Raw genomic sequence first — 13,781 nt, 5'->3', positions numbered from 1 at the left:
CCAATCCTTTAAATTTGCATGAAACATCTGCCTCTTAAATTCAGTGGAGACAGGTAAGCCCATAAGAAATCAAATAAAAACATTAATGAAATTCAGCAAAAAAAAATATATTAATGTTTTATTGTACATTTAACTAAAAATAAATAAGAGCGACTTCGAAAACAATCATCAAATTGATGCCACCTGGGGCTAATTAGCGCACACACACACACACACACACACACACACATAGTGAAGATATGTTTCAGCCTCAGCTGTGTTGTGATTAATCCCGTTCTGCAGGATATTGTAGGTGCCCGTAAGATGAGAAGTTTGTTTGAAAACTTCCATTTCTGAGGAAAAGCCAGAAATAAGAAAAGGCTTTTGGAGGTCCGTGTTCATTGTTGATCACACATTTGTTTTCCATGCCAAACACAGGAAGGCAGAGTGGGGTTAAGGCAGCCAGCCGGAGTGTGGTGCCTTCGCCCCATTCACTGCAGTGGAGCTTTGCCAGCTCCTGTCAGATGAAGGTCCTATCGAAGCCGTAAACATGACCTAAAATAGCTTTTCTCCACATAAACACCACAGTATCAATGAAATAAGAAGCAGGGACTACTTGTGCCTCTAAAATGCCAGTAGTGATCCCTCTCGGTAGTAAAAAAAAAAAAATCTCCTTTATTATTTACTTGCAGTTTTGAAAGCAGAGGCTGTCTGCACGTACTCAGAGCAGTAAAATAAAAGTCCCCAGTGAGACGTGAGGGGAGCAGCAGCAGGAAAAGTCAGGCTTGAACAAACAGCTGTGCAATCTATCACGTAGATATTAGCACTGCACATCCAACATCTGGGCAGCAGCAGCGATCCATCAGAAGTCCTACAGATGTGTGGTGCTGAGCCCTGCTGGACTCAGCTCCACCTGCTCTCACATCTCACCCCACACCTCTGCACAGCGCACCAGAACTATGGACATCTCTGAACAGTTACAACAATCTGACTTATCAAAAAAAACTCTTTATTTACCCCTGAAAACTTCTCCTCCTTGCTGTCCTTCCTTGACCCTATTTGATCTTCCTCAGAAATCACCCAAGGTTAATGGATGGAGCAACGAAGACAGGAAAACTATCAGGCTGTCACTGCTCGCAAATTTAGCATGAACTGCCATTTGATCTCACAGATCTGAATAGACGAGTTTAAGGAACTGAGTGGGCAAGACGCTGCTTCCCAAGAAGCAATGTAACGCTTGTTTCTAGCCCCAGAGGAAAAAAGAACACATGCAACTGGATCACATATCCACTATGTTTTCTGATTACACTCCTCTAAGAAAATTTTAGTGATAACTTTGGATTTCCTATGAGACTAATTACTGTAGCTTCTGTCACTGTGAAAGTCCACATCCCAGTGAAAGGAATAACATTTGGGAAAGGGTACTCTTTTATTTTTCTTAAAGGGAAGCAACAATGATTCGTGTATAAAAGTCACAATCAATGTACAGTGCTGGGGAAAAGCATAAAACCAGTGTCCACTCAACCTCTTGTTTTTAAAACACTTTGGATGAGGTTCTTCATGAAAGATTAATGGCTAGGAAAGTATGGTAAAATAGTTTGTTATAAGGGTGACTAATAAAGTGATGGATTGCAAGTAGGAAACAAAGTAAAGTCATCAACAACATCATACTGACCAAAATGTTCTCCTGTCATAATTCATGTAAAAACTTTGATGACCATGGAAGATTGCATTTCTAAACCCAGACCGGGAAGGAGAAAAAACAGACTCATCTGTGATATATGGACTCCACGGTGTTCATTGCTTCCTGTAGCAATTGTAGGTTTCAGAGTCAGATATACAGTGAAGAGCAACACAGGAAAACGCTTCAGGACCCGATTGTGTAACTACATGGTGAACCTACGTCCTTGTGAAGAAGTATGAGGGAAAAGACTCAGACACGGAAAATCTTTCTTACACGAAACTGTCTTAACAAGATCCAATCCTTGAGGACATCTGGCAGTTTCAAGTGGAAAGAGCTCAGATGAGCAGCTCCTCATGCACAGCTGCAGCAAACAAATAAAGCACAATGAATCTGCAGATAGAGGGAATACACAACAACAGAGGCGACGCAGGCACTGAAGGCAGCACTTGAGGATGAACCATCTGGTCACTGTGTCATTCAGCTGTAGAAAGAACCGTATTGTCCCAAGGACGCCATTTAGGCAAGAAGGCAAGTTCAATGAATATACAAGTGAAGGAATTTGGACTTTTCCTTCACTAAAGCAGATGGTGCTTTGAGGTCATTTCTAGCTGCACATTTTCCAAATTCTAGAATAAACTGATAATGTTTAGAGAAATATACCCTTTTTAGCAACTCTCGTAGACTTCACAAATGAAGCAACAGAGTTCCCCTAGCAGAGGAATCCGCAGAAATGCTACATGAATGCTGGTTATGCATTACACACACAAAAAAAAAAGAAAAAAAGCATTCAAAAGTAATAAAAGAGCGCAGGCTACTCTGCTGCTTTGTACACCAAATATCAGCAAGTAACGCTTCATTCAGCAATACAGTCACATATTCCAAACATTGTCAACTGTCTTATGCTTAGTTTGTAAACTAAAGAAAGATCACCAGAGGATTATCTCTTCCACTGTGCATAGCAAGCACTGCTTGACACCTCATGCTTACCAACACGGCTAACAAATTTTTCCCATAAACAGTTCTCGAGCAACAGCAGAAAGTTTACTAACAATCTGTCAGCACAACGGGCTTGATTAAACTTGCAGACCCCAGGCATGCCAATATATTGCTCAACTCCGCAGATATTTCTTTTTAAATATGACTCACTCTCTACATTCAGGTATCAAGGTCCTGTTTAAAGCTGCAAAAAGCCAGAAAAGTTCGTAATTCAAAACTCATTTTCTTCTTGATAAAGCCTAAGAAGTCGCAATGAATCAACATTTCTACTGTACACATTTTTCTGAAAGAGCCAATGGATTTTTTCATTCCCACAGAATTTCAGGGACCAGAATACTCCAAGGAGCCCTTTCTGTAACATAATGTGTTTCTATATACTGCAAGTCTCTGGGAAATTTTGAGCTCAGTGTCAGAGGGCTCATCCACATGTATGGGTAGAGAAATGACAGCAGGTCAAATTTTCACTGCCTAATGCCAAATAGCCAGCAGCGATGCTGTGTTTTTAGCTTTAACTGAGTCCAGGTTTCAAGATGGACTCTTACTGACTCAATGGTTAAACGTCCTTGCATCATTTGTCACTTACTACATAGTATTTGTCAAGGCTTTAACCTCAGACATTAACTGTACATCTGAACACACCCAACCAACCACTCCCCTCATGGGAGTGCACACTCCAGGTTGGCAGAGCCCACCCCATCCACATTCTCAGTCAATACTCCCATGCAGCCCTTCAGCAAACTTTGCTACTCAGTACTCACTCAATAGAGATCTGGGAAGAAACATTAACCTTCCCTTACATGGTCATTTCTGGAAATGCAAAATGCAGCTGCTTTGGTTAACATCTGGCATACATAAAACTAAATGGTTACTAGGAAATGCAACACTGGAAGAGGATATTTATGGACCAAAAGCCCGAACCATGTCAATATAAAAATGAGAGGCCAGTTGATTTCTCTCAGTGCCTACAGTTGTTGATTCTGTCTGTGTGATTTGGAGTAGGAAGATCCCACAAGCTTGCGTCTAAGAGGTATTGGCTTGGCCCTCTTCTACTAATAGGCTTCACCCTTCACATCCAGGCCCAGGGAGCAAACACAGGCCAAACACAAAGCAGGCAGATCACCTGGCAGTCCTGTGGAATCCTTCCCCTGAAGAGGACAGCAGCCTACCAAGGAGAAGCAGCTTCAGTTCAAATCCATCAGAGACAAGGATGAAGGTTCCCATCCTCCAAAGAGAGAAACCTGGCAGGAGTGGGCTGTAGGGAGTGAAAGGACTGCAAACCCCATCACAGTTGCTCTGAGGTAGAAGACCACTAGCCAGTGGAACATATATTTGGGAAACAGGCAGAACCCTAAGAAAAGCTCTTGGTCTTGAGTGTCTTAAAGGCCGGTATAGAGTTACTGAGACCAGAAGTAGCAAACATGATATGACACCTACTAGGACTGTGGTATATGTATATCCATAATGTGCTCATGGCAAAAAATCTAGAGTAAATGCTAACTTAATCTGTACATAGGTTGCTCTAAAAGTAATGCCTCCTATTTATTTCCATGGGGACTACAACAGCTACAAAATGCATAACACTATTTGATAGAGAAAATTCTCAGCTACAAAACACTGTTTTTCAATATAGTCACCACCATTAGCTGATTCACACAGATGAGCTGATCAAGACACTCTTCATTTCATGGTATGACAGCTGTGCATGGCCATCTGGAACATGGCTTGTCTTTCACATCGCTGTCACCACTGCTGAAACACATCACCCACTGTTTCACTGTGCTGACATCCACTGTTTGGTCTCCATAAATGTTCAGCAACTGTCAATGAATATACCATTTTTTCCACGTGTAGGAATTTAATGACATCCCTTTGCTTCATACACGCCATGACAGATGCCATTTTGTCAGACTGCCTCTCTGCTGTCATCTGTCACGCAGCAACAAAATATAATGGAATATTATGGGAAGGTTCAACCTCTACTGCCATACTATGCACCAACATCCACCTTTGACATGGTGGGACAGTGTAATAAAATAGGAGGCGTCACTTTTGGAGCAGCCCTCATACTTCCTCCATAGTTTGGGTAAATCTTAGCAGTATTTATCCTGACACTGTTTAGAATGCAGCACACGCTTCAGCACAGTGACTATGGTATAGCAGATCGTTAGCCATGAGAGCCCCAAAACAGGGATCTTCCAAGTGAAAGTCTAGAAGAGAGAATATTCAATGTGGTCCTGCACTCAGGTGCATCAGCACAGATCAGGAGGAGATATAGATATTGATTACCAGCGCTGGAAAGAGCTGCTCTATCAGACTCAGATCTTAAACACGTAGCTATTACATTGATCACAGCAACAAGCTAATGGTGAGAAAGATAGTTTCTATAAGGATTTCTATAAGCATTAGTATATCTGAGTCTTTAGGATCCTTCAAGACTGTATAAAAGCTGTTTTATGAGATTAAGAAATAGCTCTTGGAATGTCTCTCCTCAGCTCTGCTATTATATGAGAAAGAAGACGCCACAGAACAACTATTTCCCATGCAGCCTTTTCTTTCCAAAATTAGGACACCAGTGTTTTTCAATCGCCCTTCAAAATCTGAGTCTTGATATGATATTTCTACAACAAGAACACAGAAGTAGCAGCTAATATAAGTATTTTTCTGGGTGCTTTTTGGGGCATATTTATTCAGTGTCATAACAAATCTTATTATGAAGTAAGGATTTTCCTGAAATGAGCTTGTAAAGAAGGATGAATTAGAAATCCGGACTATTCTTTGCCTATAGATTATCAAAACACATGCCATGAGCAGATATGTATTACAAAAAGTCAGAACTGAAAGTCCTTCCTACCACAGAAAACAAAGGGCATTCTGAGTGTCCTTGCAGCATGCGACAGTCTATAGCAAAAACTGCCTACAGCATTTCTTCTTCATGAAGGCAGGACCTGCATCGTGAGGATTGGTGTTTTAACTGCCATTCACATATTCATGGAAGCAGATTATTGTCAGGTTGACGGAGAATCTTATCCTTACACAAATACTGCAGAACAGCACATGTTAAATACTACAAAATAATACATGCATTTTGCCAAACGCCTTATAAACCTTAAGGAAAGGGAGAGGAGAAGCAACGAGGCAGGAAGAAAACCAGATCTGGCAGCGAACCAAATGCATGTTCTTTTTGCTCACTACAGCCTCCGTCCCAGTTTATCCTCCTCCCCCTTTGATTTTATGATAGGTTGACTGCAAATTGTGCCGAAGTTTCTCCAAGAGACAGCAATCACTTGACTAAGTGGGCAGAAAATAATTCTCAGAATTGAGCAATTTCTCATGACACTTCTTTTTTCATCAGTCATCATTCCAGCAGTCCCAAAATCCAGAGCTGTTTTATAAACCCCTCAGCAGTCAGAACACATTTTTAACCACGGATTACTAATTGTTTGAGCTACCAAACACAGGAAATTTTAGTATCATCAGAAGTTGACAGCGCCAGAACAGAAAGCAACATGTTTCAAATAGAATTAGCAGTTACAAAGCACCTTGCAAAGAATAGGGGTATGCTGGTCTGAGGCTAGTGGAAAGTCCAACAAGTCAGAAAATCACAGAATCACAGAATGATCTGGGTTGGAAGGGACCTCAAGGATCATGTAGTTCCAACCCCCCTGCCTGGCAGGGCCACCAAACATACACCTTTACTAGATCAGGTTGCCCAGGGCCCCGTCCAACCTGGTCTTGAACACCTCCAAGGACGGGGCATCTACAACCTCCCTGGGCAGCCTGTTCCAGGGCCTAACCACTCTCCTAGTGAAGAACTTCCCCCTAACATCCAACCTAAATCTTCCCTCTTTTAACTTAAAACCATTTCCCCGTGTCCTGCTATGGTCAATGGTCAATAAAGAATGGTGGGCAAGCCCTGAGTAACTGATGGGTGATTTACATTCAAAGAACGAGCAAAGCCACACAAGCTCAGCATGTCACAGCAGAGCTTCTCTGCAATTGATTATGAGCAGTAAGAAGTCATTTAAGAAATCTGTTAGCCATGCTTCCTGATCAATTTGTGGAACTGTGAAATTTGGTCTCAAACAATCCGGGAACACAGACAGTATAAGACAAATAAACACCTTGCTGCCAACTATCCAGTCACTCTGGAGCACAAACTCTTAGCCCTACTTAGAGACACGTCCTGGGGCCCTCACGCCAGGCTCCCCACAACCACATCAGCACTTATGGCAACTGGCAACAGGCAAGTGAAAAACTGGTTAAGAAACAGAATTTGCCATACTGCAAATGTTTTGCCTAACCAGCAAAGATGAGTTAACCTACGCCTATAGTAGATCGGAGGGTCAGGACCTTGTTCCCACCAAAAATAATTGCAAATCTTCCAGATTTTCTCATCAAGGTATCTGCAATGACAGCCCTCGGGTGAGCAATGCTTCTCTCAGACTGTATGTGCAGAGCCATTGCCATGACCACAAAATTGTCCACAAGGTGAACCAGATCCTTTCCCTGCTGGCACTGAGCAAGCACGCTGGTCAATCTCTCTTCTCCAAATGATGGAAACAACCTTGTTCTCTGTGAAGGGGCCAGTACTACATCCCACAAGCATTGGAAATACCAAGTCAGGAGCACATCAGTCACAAAACCAGTGACCCAGTTAAACCCAGGTGGAGTTCATTGGTGTACTGCTCGTTGCAAGGTACATTCAGAGACCTCCTGAAGCACCACCGGGCACTATCAGGGAGGCTGTGATCTACAGAATGGAACCAGATGGCTGCTAACATCTTATGGTTGAGGGAAAGCATCTGTTGGCTGAAGAATCTGTAGAGTTCTGACAGTAAGCTCAAACGAATCTCACCTTCACAACCATTTGATTCACAGAGAATAGTCCTCTAAGTATAGTGCTGGTGTAGAGTATAAATTTGGGTTTATAACAGCGGACTTTGTGCTCTTTTTCCTCTTCTTTTCTGGTGGAAGAAGAAATGCAGGCACTGGGAAGGAACACTTACTCCCTCAACTTATGAAGAATATGTCTGCATTCCATGGACTAAATGAAAGTATTAAGGAACTTGTGCATCTAAACCCTACCAAAATATGGCAGAAGACATGCAGTCAAAAGGCTCCTTATACCTTCAATAGCATGAACATTCTTGGTCTTAAAAGATAAGAATCCTAGTCAAGACTCTGTTACAGAACGCCCATGTTATACGAGATGTTCATTTTCAAATAGGTTTATTTATGCAACAGTGAATTAAGTGTCCCTTGCTATGATCCTGGAGAGCAGTAATGATAATATCAATATTCACACCTTCTCAGATACATCTTATCTTGATTACCCTTTAGATGAAATCTGTGCAGCTGCTAATAGGCCCCGCTTTGGGGAAGAGACGAATGTCATGGATATTGTACTGACTTTATTCCATGGTAGAATTAAAAGCAAAAACCCAAAGGCAAGTGAATGCTTCAATGCTCACCAAACATCGTGCATTAAAATGTTAACGACATGAATATGTAGCAGCCTACAACACTTCCCTTGTGCTGTGCCCTGAAGTCCATCGATCTTAGACAGCTCAGACTGAGTAGACTGAATTGTTTCTCCAGCAATTTCATTCTGGGTTTCTAGGTTGAGTACACACACATGCTATTTTTCTGCATAACAGTAAAGCATGTGTGTTGAGAAGTCACTCCATAGTTATAGTGATGGCAATGGATCAGAAAACCCAAAACAAACATAACTAAGGAAGTTGCTAGAGAAAACAAATGTTGAAAAAAAACCCACAGATTTCTAGAAATCCATTACTTTTCCATCACTTTTGCCTTCCATTCCTTCCTCTCACCCCAGTGCTGCTGCTCCCCCCTGAGCTTTCATCTTCATTTCCTTTGTGCAATCCTGGACTCAGACTGGCAGCCCTCTTGTACAACTTCTGCCCTTTCAGAGGCTGAAGCTTTAATCCAGGAATTAAAGGGATCCAATTTAATGCAACTTCCTTCTCTCCAGCTTCGCTAATCTCTCTCTTCCCTTTTATCTTTATCCAACTCATAGCACAATTACATTGTTTTACATTAAGTCCTCAGTCACAGCCTCGTTGTCCAGTGCTCTGCACCATCCCTTTTGAATATCTCCGTTCTTCTATACATGGCTGCTTGTCCTTTGCCATCCCAGGTTCTTCCTTAATGCTTTGGCCCCCTCCAAGACATGCAATTCCTAAACCAACCCACAAGGTCATTAGCTTATGCTTAAAGCTTTAGTTTGAGATCAGATGTTCTGTGATACACATCTGTCCAAAAAAAAAAAACTAGCAATGGATAGAATGGGGTTTAGAGGCAGTCAAAGCCTATTTAAACACAAAACATATAAACCATTATTGATTGAGAGCATCTCTGTGTCACTGATCTGAGTTGCTGACAAAGCAGAGTGCACTTGGGTGTCTGTTCACATGTCAGCAGAACCCAGCACTCCTTACCTTTATGCCTTCTGTGGCTTCTACCAGCCTCCCAAAAGGAGAAGTTAACAATGTGTAGCTTTGAGATGCACTCTGGCAGAGGTAAGCTGATTTTTATGGCATGCCAGACTTTTAGAGTCAAGATATTAACTACTACAGTGAGTGCTGCAGCTGCACACGCACAATCCCAAAGGCAGCTCCTATGGAGCCGTGTTAGGTGAATGCAGCCGTGCTGCTGCCCGTGCTGCCAAGCTGACTCAGATCTCTGAGCGAGGGATGCACATCCTGTAATTAAGATGTAACTGTGCCCTGTGCAAGAAGCACACAAAAGCAGCCCGGCTCCACTCAGCTCAGCCAGATTCTGCATCGATATCTTCTCCCAAATCCCTGCCAGCTGCATCCTTTGAGGGGGGGAGGAATCACAACCAGCAGAAGCCACGGGGAGGCAGACAGCATTCTCAGCAGTAAAGGAAAATTTCTTCATCAGGAGGAAAAGTTGTGGTTGTGTGCAGAGTTTCACACATACAGCTTCAGTTTAGCAAGGAGACTGCAGTGAAATGAATGTGTTTAACTCTTTTTATCCCACTAGATCTACTTTCTGCTGGTGGGAGTAGAACTAATACTGACTAGTGACAACGAAACATGGATGACCTAAAAAATCATTAAGAGCAGAAGGTTTGATGAATGAAGTTTGAGATGACCGTGAAAACAAAGCCCTTAAACCAACGGTTTGGTTCTGTAAGTTTGTGACACCTAATGGTTGGTCCAAATGCAGCACAGCCACCTCAACCAGCAGCACCACACAGCACCGAGCAGGTGAATGGCTGGGAGTCTCCAAAGAGCCCTGACATGGCAGGTTTTTTAAACACAGAATGAAGCTCGGAAGTTATAAAAGCCTATTTTATTATAACGTAAGTACAGCCTTCAGATCTGAAGGATCTTTATGTAGATTCAGTGATGTTCAGAGGTAAATAGATACGCTATGAAGAGAACATTTGTTATTCAACTACATGTACGCCAAGAAAAAAAGAAAAAAGAAGTTGTCGGTGCTTATTAAGGGCTACAAAAAAATCTGAGCCCATTTTCCAGCCGTCTGATGCCTGAAATTGCCATTGGCACAGGGCAGGCAGAGGCCTGCAGCTCACTTGGATCCCAGCAGCCACCCCAAGCGCCCAGGTTTGTCACGCTCTCAGTGACAACGCACACAGCATCTTTTCCCGTTAGATGTAACATTCGTGCCCCACCTCCAGCCACCGGCACTAAAATCACCGTATTAGTATGAATAAAAGCTGTAGCGATTGGTGTGCGCGGGGCTCACCCCGCAGCGCCGCGCAGGCCGAATCCCCCCGTTAAGTTCTATCTGCCCATCCAGCCTCTGCCCGCACAGCGCCCCGCACCGCAGCCGCGCCGAGGAGCCCTCGGGGCTCTGCCCGCCTCGTGCTGCGGCTGACGGCTGCTCGGGGGAATGGAAACCAGCGGCTCGGGGGCCGTTTTAACCCGTTCAGGGCCGCTACGACAGGACGAGCGGTCCGCGGCAACGCGCGCCCCGAGCAGCGCCCGGCGCTGCGCGTCCTTCCCCGCCGCCGGAACGCGCTCAGCGGGACCCGAGCGGCGCGGACGGGCCGTCCCGGCTCCTACCTGACTCCGCGCCGCTCCGTTCCGCACCCGCGTGCTCAGCGCCGGCCGCCGCGCCCCGCCGCCGCCCTCTCCGGACACCAACCGCAGCGGCCTGATGCTCTCCCGCTCCGCGAAGCGGCTCTCGCCCCTCCGCCCCGCCACCGGCCCGGCGCCTGCAGGGCAGGGGAGAGGCACCCGTCAGCGCGAGGCTCCGCGGCGGCCCTCGGCCCGCATCCCCCCGGCCCCGGCGCTCACCTGAGGCGGCGGGCAGGGCGCAAAGCGCCAGCGAGAGGAGGCAGGCGGCAGCCCGCATGGCGCTGCCCGCTCCGCGCCGTCTGCCGCCGCCCTGCGCCGCCGGCTCCGCGCCTGCACCGGGGCGGGCGGAGGGGGGGGGGAGGTTGCGGGGCCGCGGCTGCCGCGGGGCCGGAGCTGCCGAGCTCCGCCCCGCTCCGCGCCGAGCCCCCCGCGAGGATGGCGACAGCCGGCGCGGCTCCCGCAGCCCGCTCGGCACAGGGAAGTGCTGGGAAATGTAGGCGGCCGCGGCACAGGGAGCTCCGCAGCCGGGAGCTGCCGCGGGAGCCTGGCGGCGTTACGCGCCCGCCGCTCCCCGCCTCCTGTCCCTCAGGGGCCTCTGCCCGCAGCCCGGCTCAGCCCGCAGCTGCACCTTCCCAGACAAACCTCTCCCCACCGTGACCTCTTTTCCTCCCTTCTTCAATCCCCGTTCTCTCCCCTGTCAGAGTAGAACAGGATTTCAGCGCAGGGTTCCTCACTTCACGTCGCTCTCCCTTACCCCAGGGCAGTGCAGTGTCCCGCACCCCGCCGCACCCGCTCCTCCCTCGGCTCTCGGCCCGCATCCCGGCCCGGCTGCTTACTGCCATTGCTCGTCGTGTCAAGGGAAGCGATTACCCCATGGAATAAAGAAATCCACCTTCTCTGTGCGTTTTCCCCCTATAAACACACAGATAAACCAAGGGCCCTACAAACTGAAGCTGGAAGCAAAGCACTTTCAGGGCATTTTAATTTCACAGAATCATTAAGGTTGGAAAAAACCTCTGAGATCATCTAACCAAACTGTCTGCCTACCACCAATATTGCCCGTGTCCATAGGTACTACATCTAGACCTTCCCTAAACACCTCTAGGATCAGTTTACCTCTCCCTATCACACTGGCATCTCCCTACATATTTTACATAATTTTATAAGACAAGCAGTAATAGCCCAACCCCTATGTTGCAACACCTTCCCCATTTGCCGAACACAAGGAGCACATTTGACAGGACTCTAAACCACAGCTGCAGAAGAATGAGGCTTGGAAAATGTGCACCAGTATTTCACAGAATCACAGAATGACCCCGGTTGGAAGGGACCTCAAGGATCATGTAGTTCCAGCCCCCCTGCCTGGCAGGGCCACCAAACATACACCTTTACTAGATCAGGTTGCCCAGGGCCCCGTCCAACCTGGTCTTGAACACCTCCAAGGACGGGGCATCCACAACCTCCCTGGGCAGCCTGTTCCAGGGCCTAACCACTCTCCTAGTGAAGAAGGATCATTTCAAAGGATCAGGAGGGAAAAAAGCAAAAAAATAAAAAAATAAAGGCCTTGCAGACAGGGCCTTATTTTGCAAATTCTGCTGCCCTGTAGCCAGAAGTTTCATCAGCACAGCCTGAGAACAGCAAGAGGAACGTGGGGCAAGTGCCTTTATCATGCATAGTCAAGAGCAGTAAGATGCTTCAACTGCTATGGCAGCCACAAAGCCCCATTCCTGGCTTAAGATGTTAAAGTAGTAATGAAAGAAAATCCATGGTTATTTTGTACAGAAAGAAAAACAAAGTGATACCAAGAAAATTAGGAAGAAATTGAATCATTACAGCATGTTTCTGAGCATCTTTTAAGGACGCGGCCTTCTAAGGGCTTACGTGAGAGCACGAAACTCAGAAATTACTGCAGAACACTACACAGTTGTATGGCTTTAGTTGTTAATCCCTGCTTCATTAACTACACGTACATGCTGAAACCAGTACATTGTATGCATGGGCTTTTAGTAACTCTGTATGTGTACATGCTTTCTATTTTAGCATATCAAAGATTATCTGAAGAATCTCCGCTAAAGTAGCGCTATGAAGACAGAACAGTGAAGGTCACTGGGCCTCAAGAACACCACTTAAACAAGAGTGCTTATCTAATGCAAAAGTTCAGGGGGTTTACTTCGATCACTTTAAAATGAAGCAGCATCTATTCTACCCAAATGTTAAAGGTTTCACTCCTTTGCAACAGTAAAAAAATGTGTGCTTTGCAGGAATTTTGTATTCCTGCTCTCTGTATGTAGGTGTTCACTGCAGGCAGCATGGGAACATGGGACTGAGTTTCTGTAATCACCACAACAAAAATAAGAGGAGAAATTAGAATCTTAACAATCGCTTTTGTGTGTTTATAATATAATATAATATAAAAGCTACCTGCAGCAGCCGATCAGATACACCAATAGCACAACAGATCCAAAAATGAAATCAGTAGAAATTTGTTTAGCGATTAGGAAGGAATTCAAACTGCCATTATATGTGCACTTACTACAAAGATTGACGTCCAGATAAAATGCATTTCTAAATGCTAAACCTTTACTTTAGCAACTTAGTTGTCCTTGTGGCAGTGTTTGACACCTCAGAATCCCTGCCATACATCCTGTAAATACATGTTTTTCTACCGAATTGGAAGTCAAAGACAAACATTCTAATAACTTGCTGCCCCTGTTTAGGTCTTTCAAAGAGTATTAATGCTTATTAAGTTTGGAAGGAAAACACTTGGAAAGATAAACATATGGGAAATTACACACAATCTCATTCCTCCCTGCACACCAAGAATCTTCACCTACCCCTCACTGTAAACACCATATACCAAAGGGCAAACTACTCTAAACAACTGCAGAACACAGCTTAATTGTAAGGAACACTAACAGAGTGACAGTGTTAAATGGGTATATTAATCATGTATTTACACTTTCATTCAAAAAATAATGAGAGTAATTTCTGCTAGTTTAGCTCCTAGCTTGTAAAACCTTAAGGCACTT

The 13,781-nt window shown here is 45.1% G+C and overlaps 1 protein-coding gene across 13 annotated transcripts in view; it reads right to left on the bottom strand.

Moving 5' to 3' along the window:
• The window catches only part of ADAM22 (ADAM metallopeptidase domain 22), a 124,461-nt gene extending 113,374 nt beyond the window's left edge, over positions 1-11,087 (bottom strand). For 5 of the 13 annotated variants that reach the window (XM_015853465.2, XM_015853466.2, XM_015853464.2 and 2 more), the window contains exons 1-2: positions 10,972-11,086; positions 10,738-10,889 (exon numbers count right to left, since the gene is read on the bottom strand). In XM_015853465.2, the coding sequence (XP_015708951.1) occupies positions 10,738-10,889; positions 10,972-11,029 (210 nt within the window). In that variant the 5' untranslated portion in view covers positions 11,030-11,086. Of the gene's footprint in view, positions 1-10,737; positions 10,890-10,971 lie in introns of all 13 variants that reach the window. The other 8 variants (XM_015853468.2, XM_015853471.2, XM_032443099.1 and 5 more) reach the window with 3 other exon arrangements.
• Positions 11,088-13,781: the final 2,694 nt, after the last annotated feature.

This window comes from Coturnix japonica, chromosome 2 (assembly GCF_001577835.2).
Source record: "Coturnix japonica isolate 7356 chromosome 2, Coturnix japonica 2.1, whole genome shotgun sequence".
Taxonomy (NCBI): Eukaryota; Metazoa; Chordata; class Aves; order Galliformes; family Phasianidae; genus Coturnix; species Coturnix japonica.
This window is presented reverse-complemented; position numbering and strand designations above follow the sequence as displayed.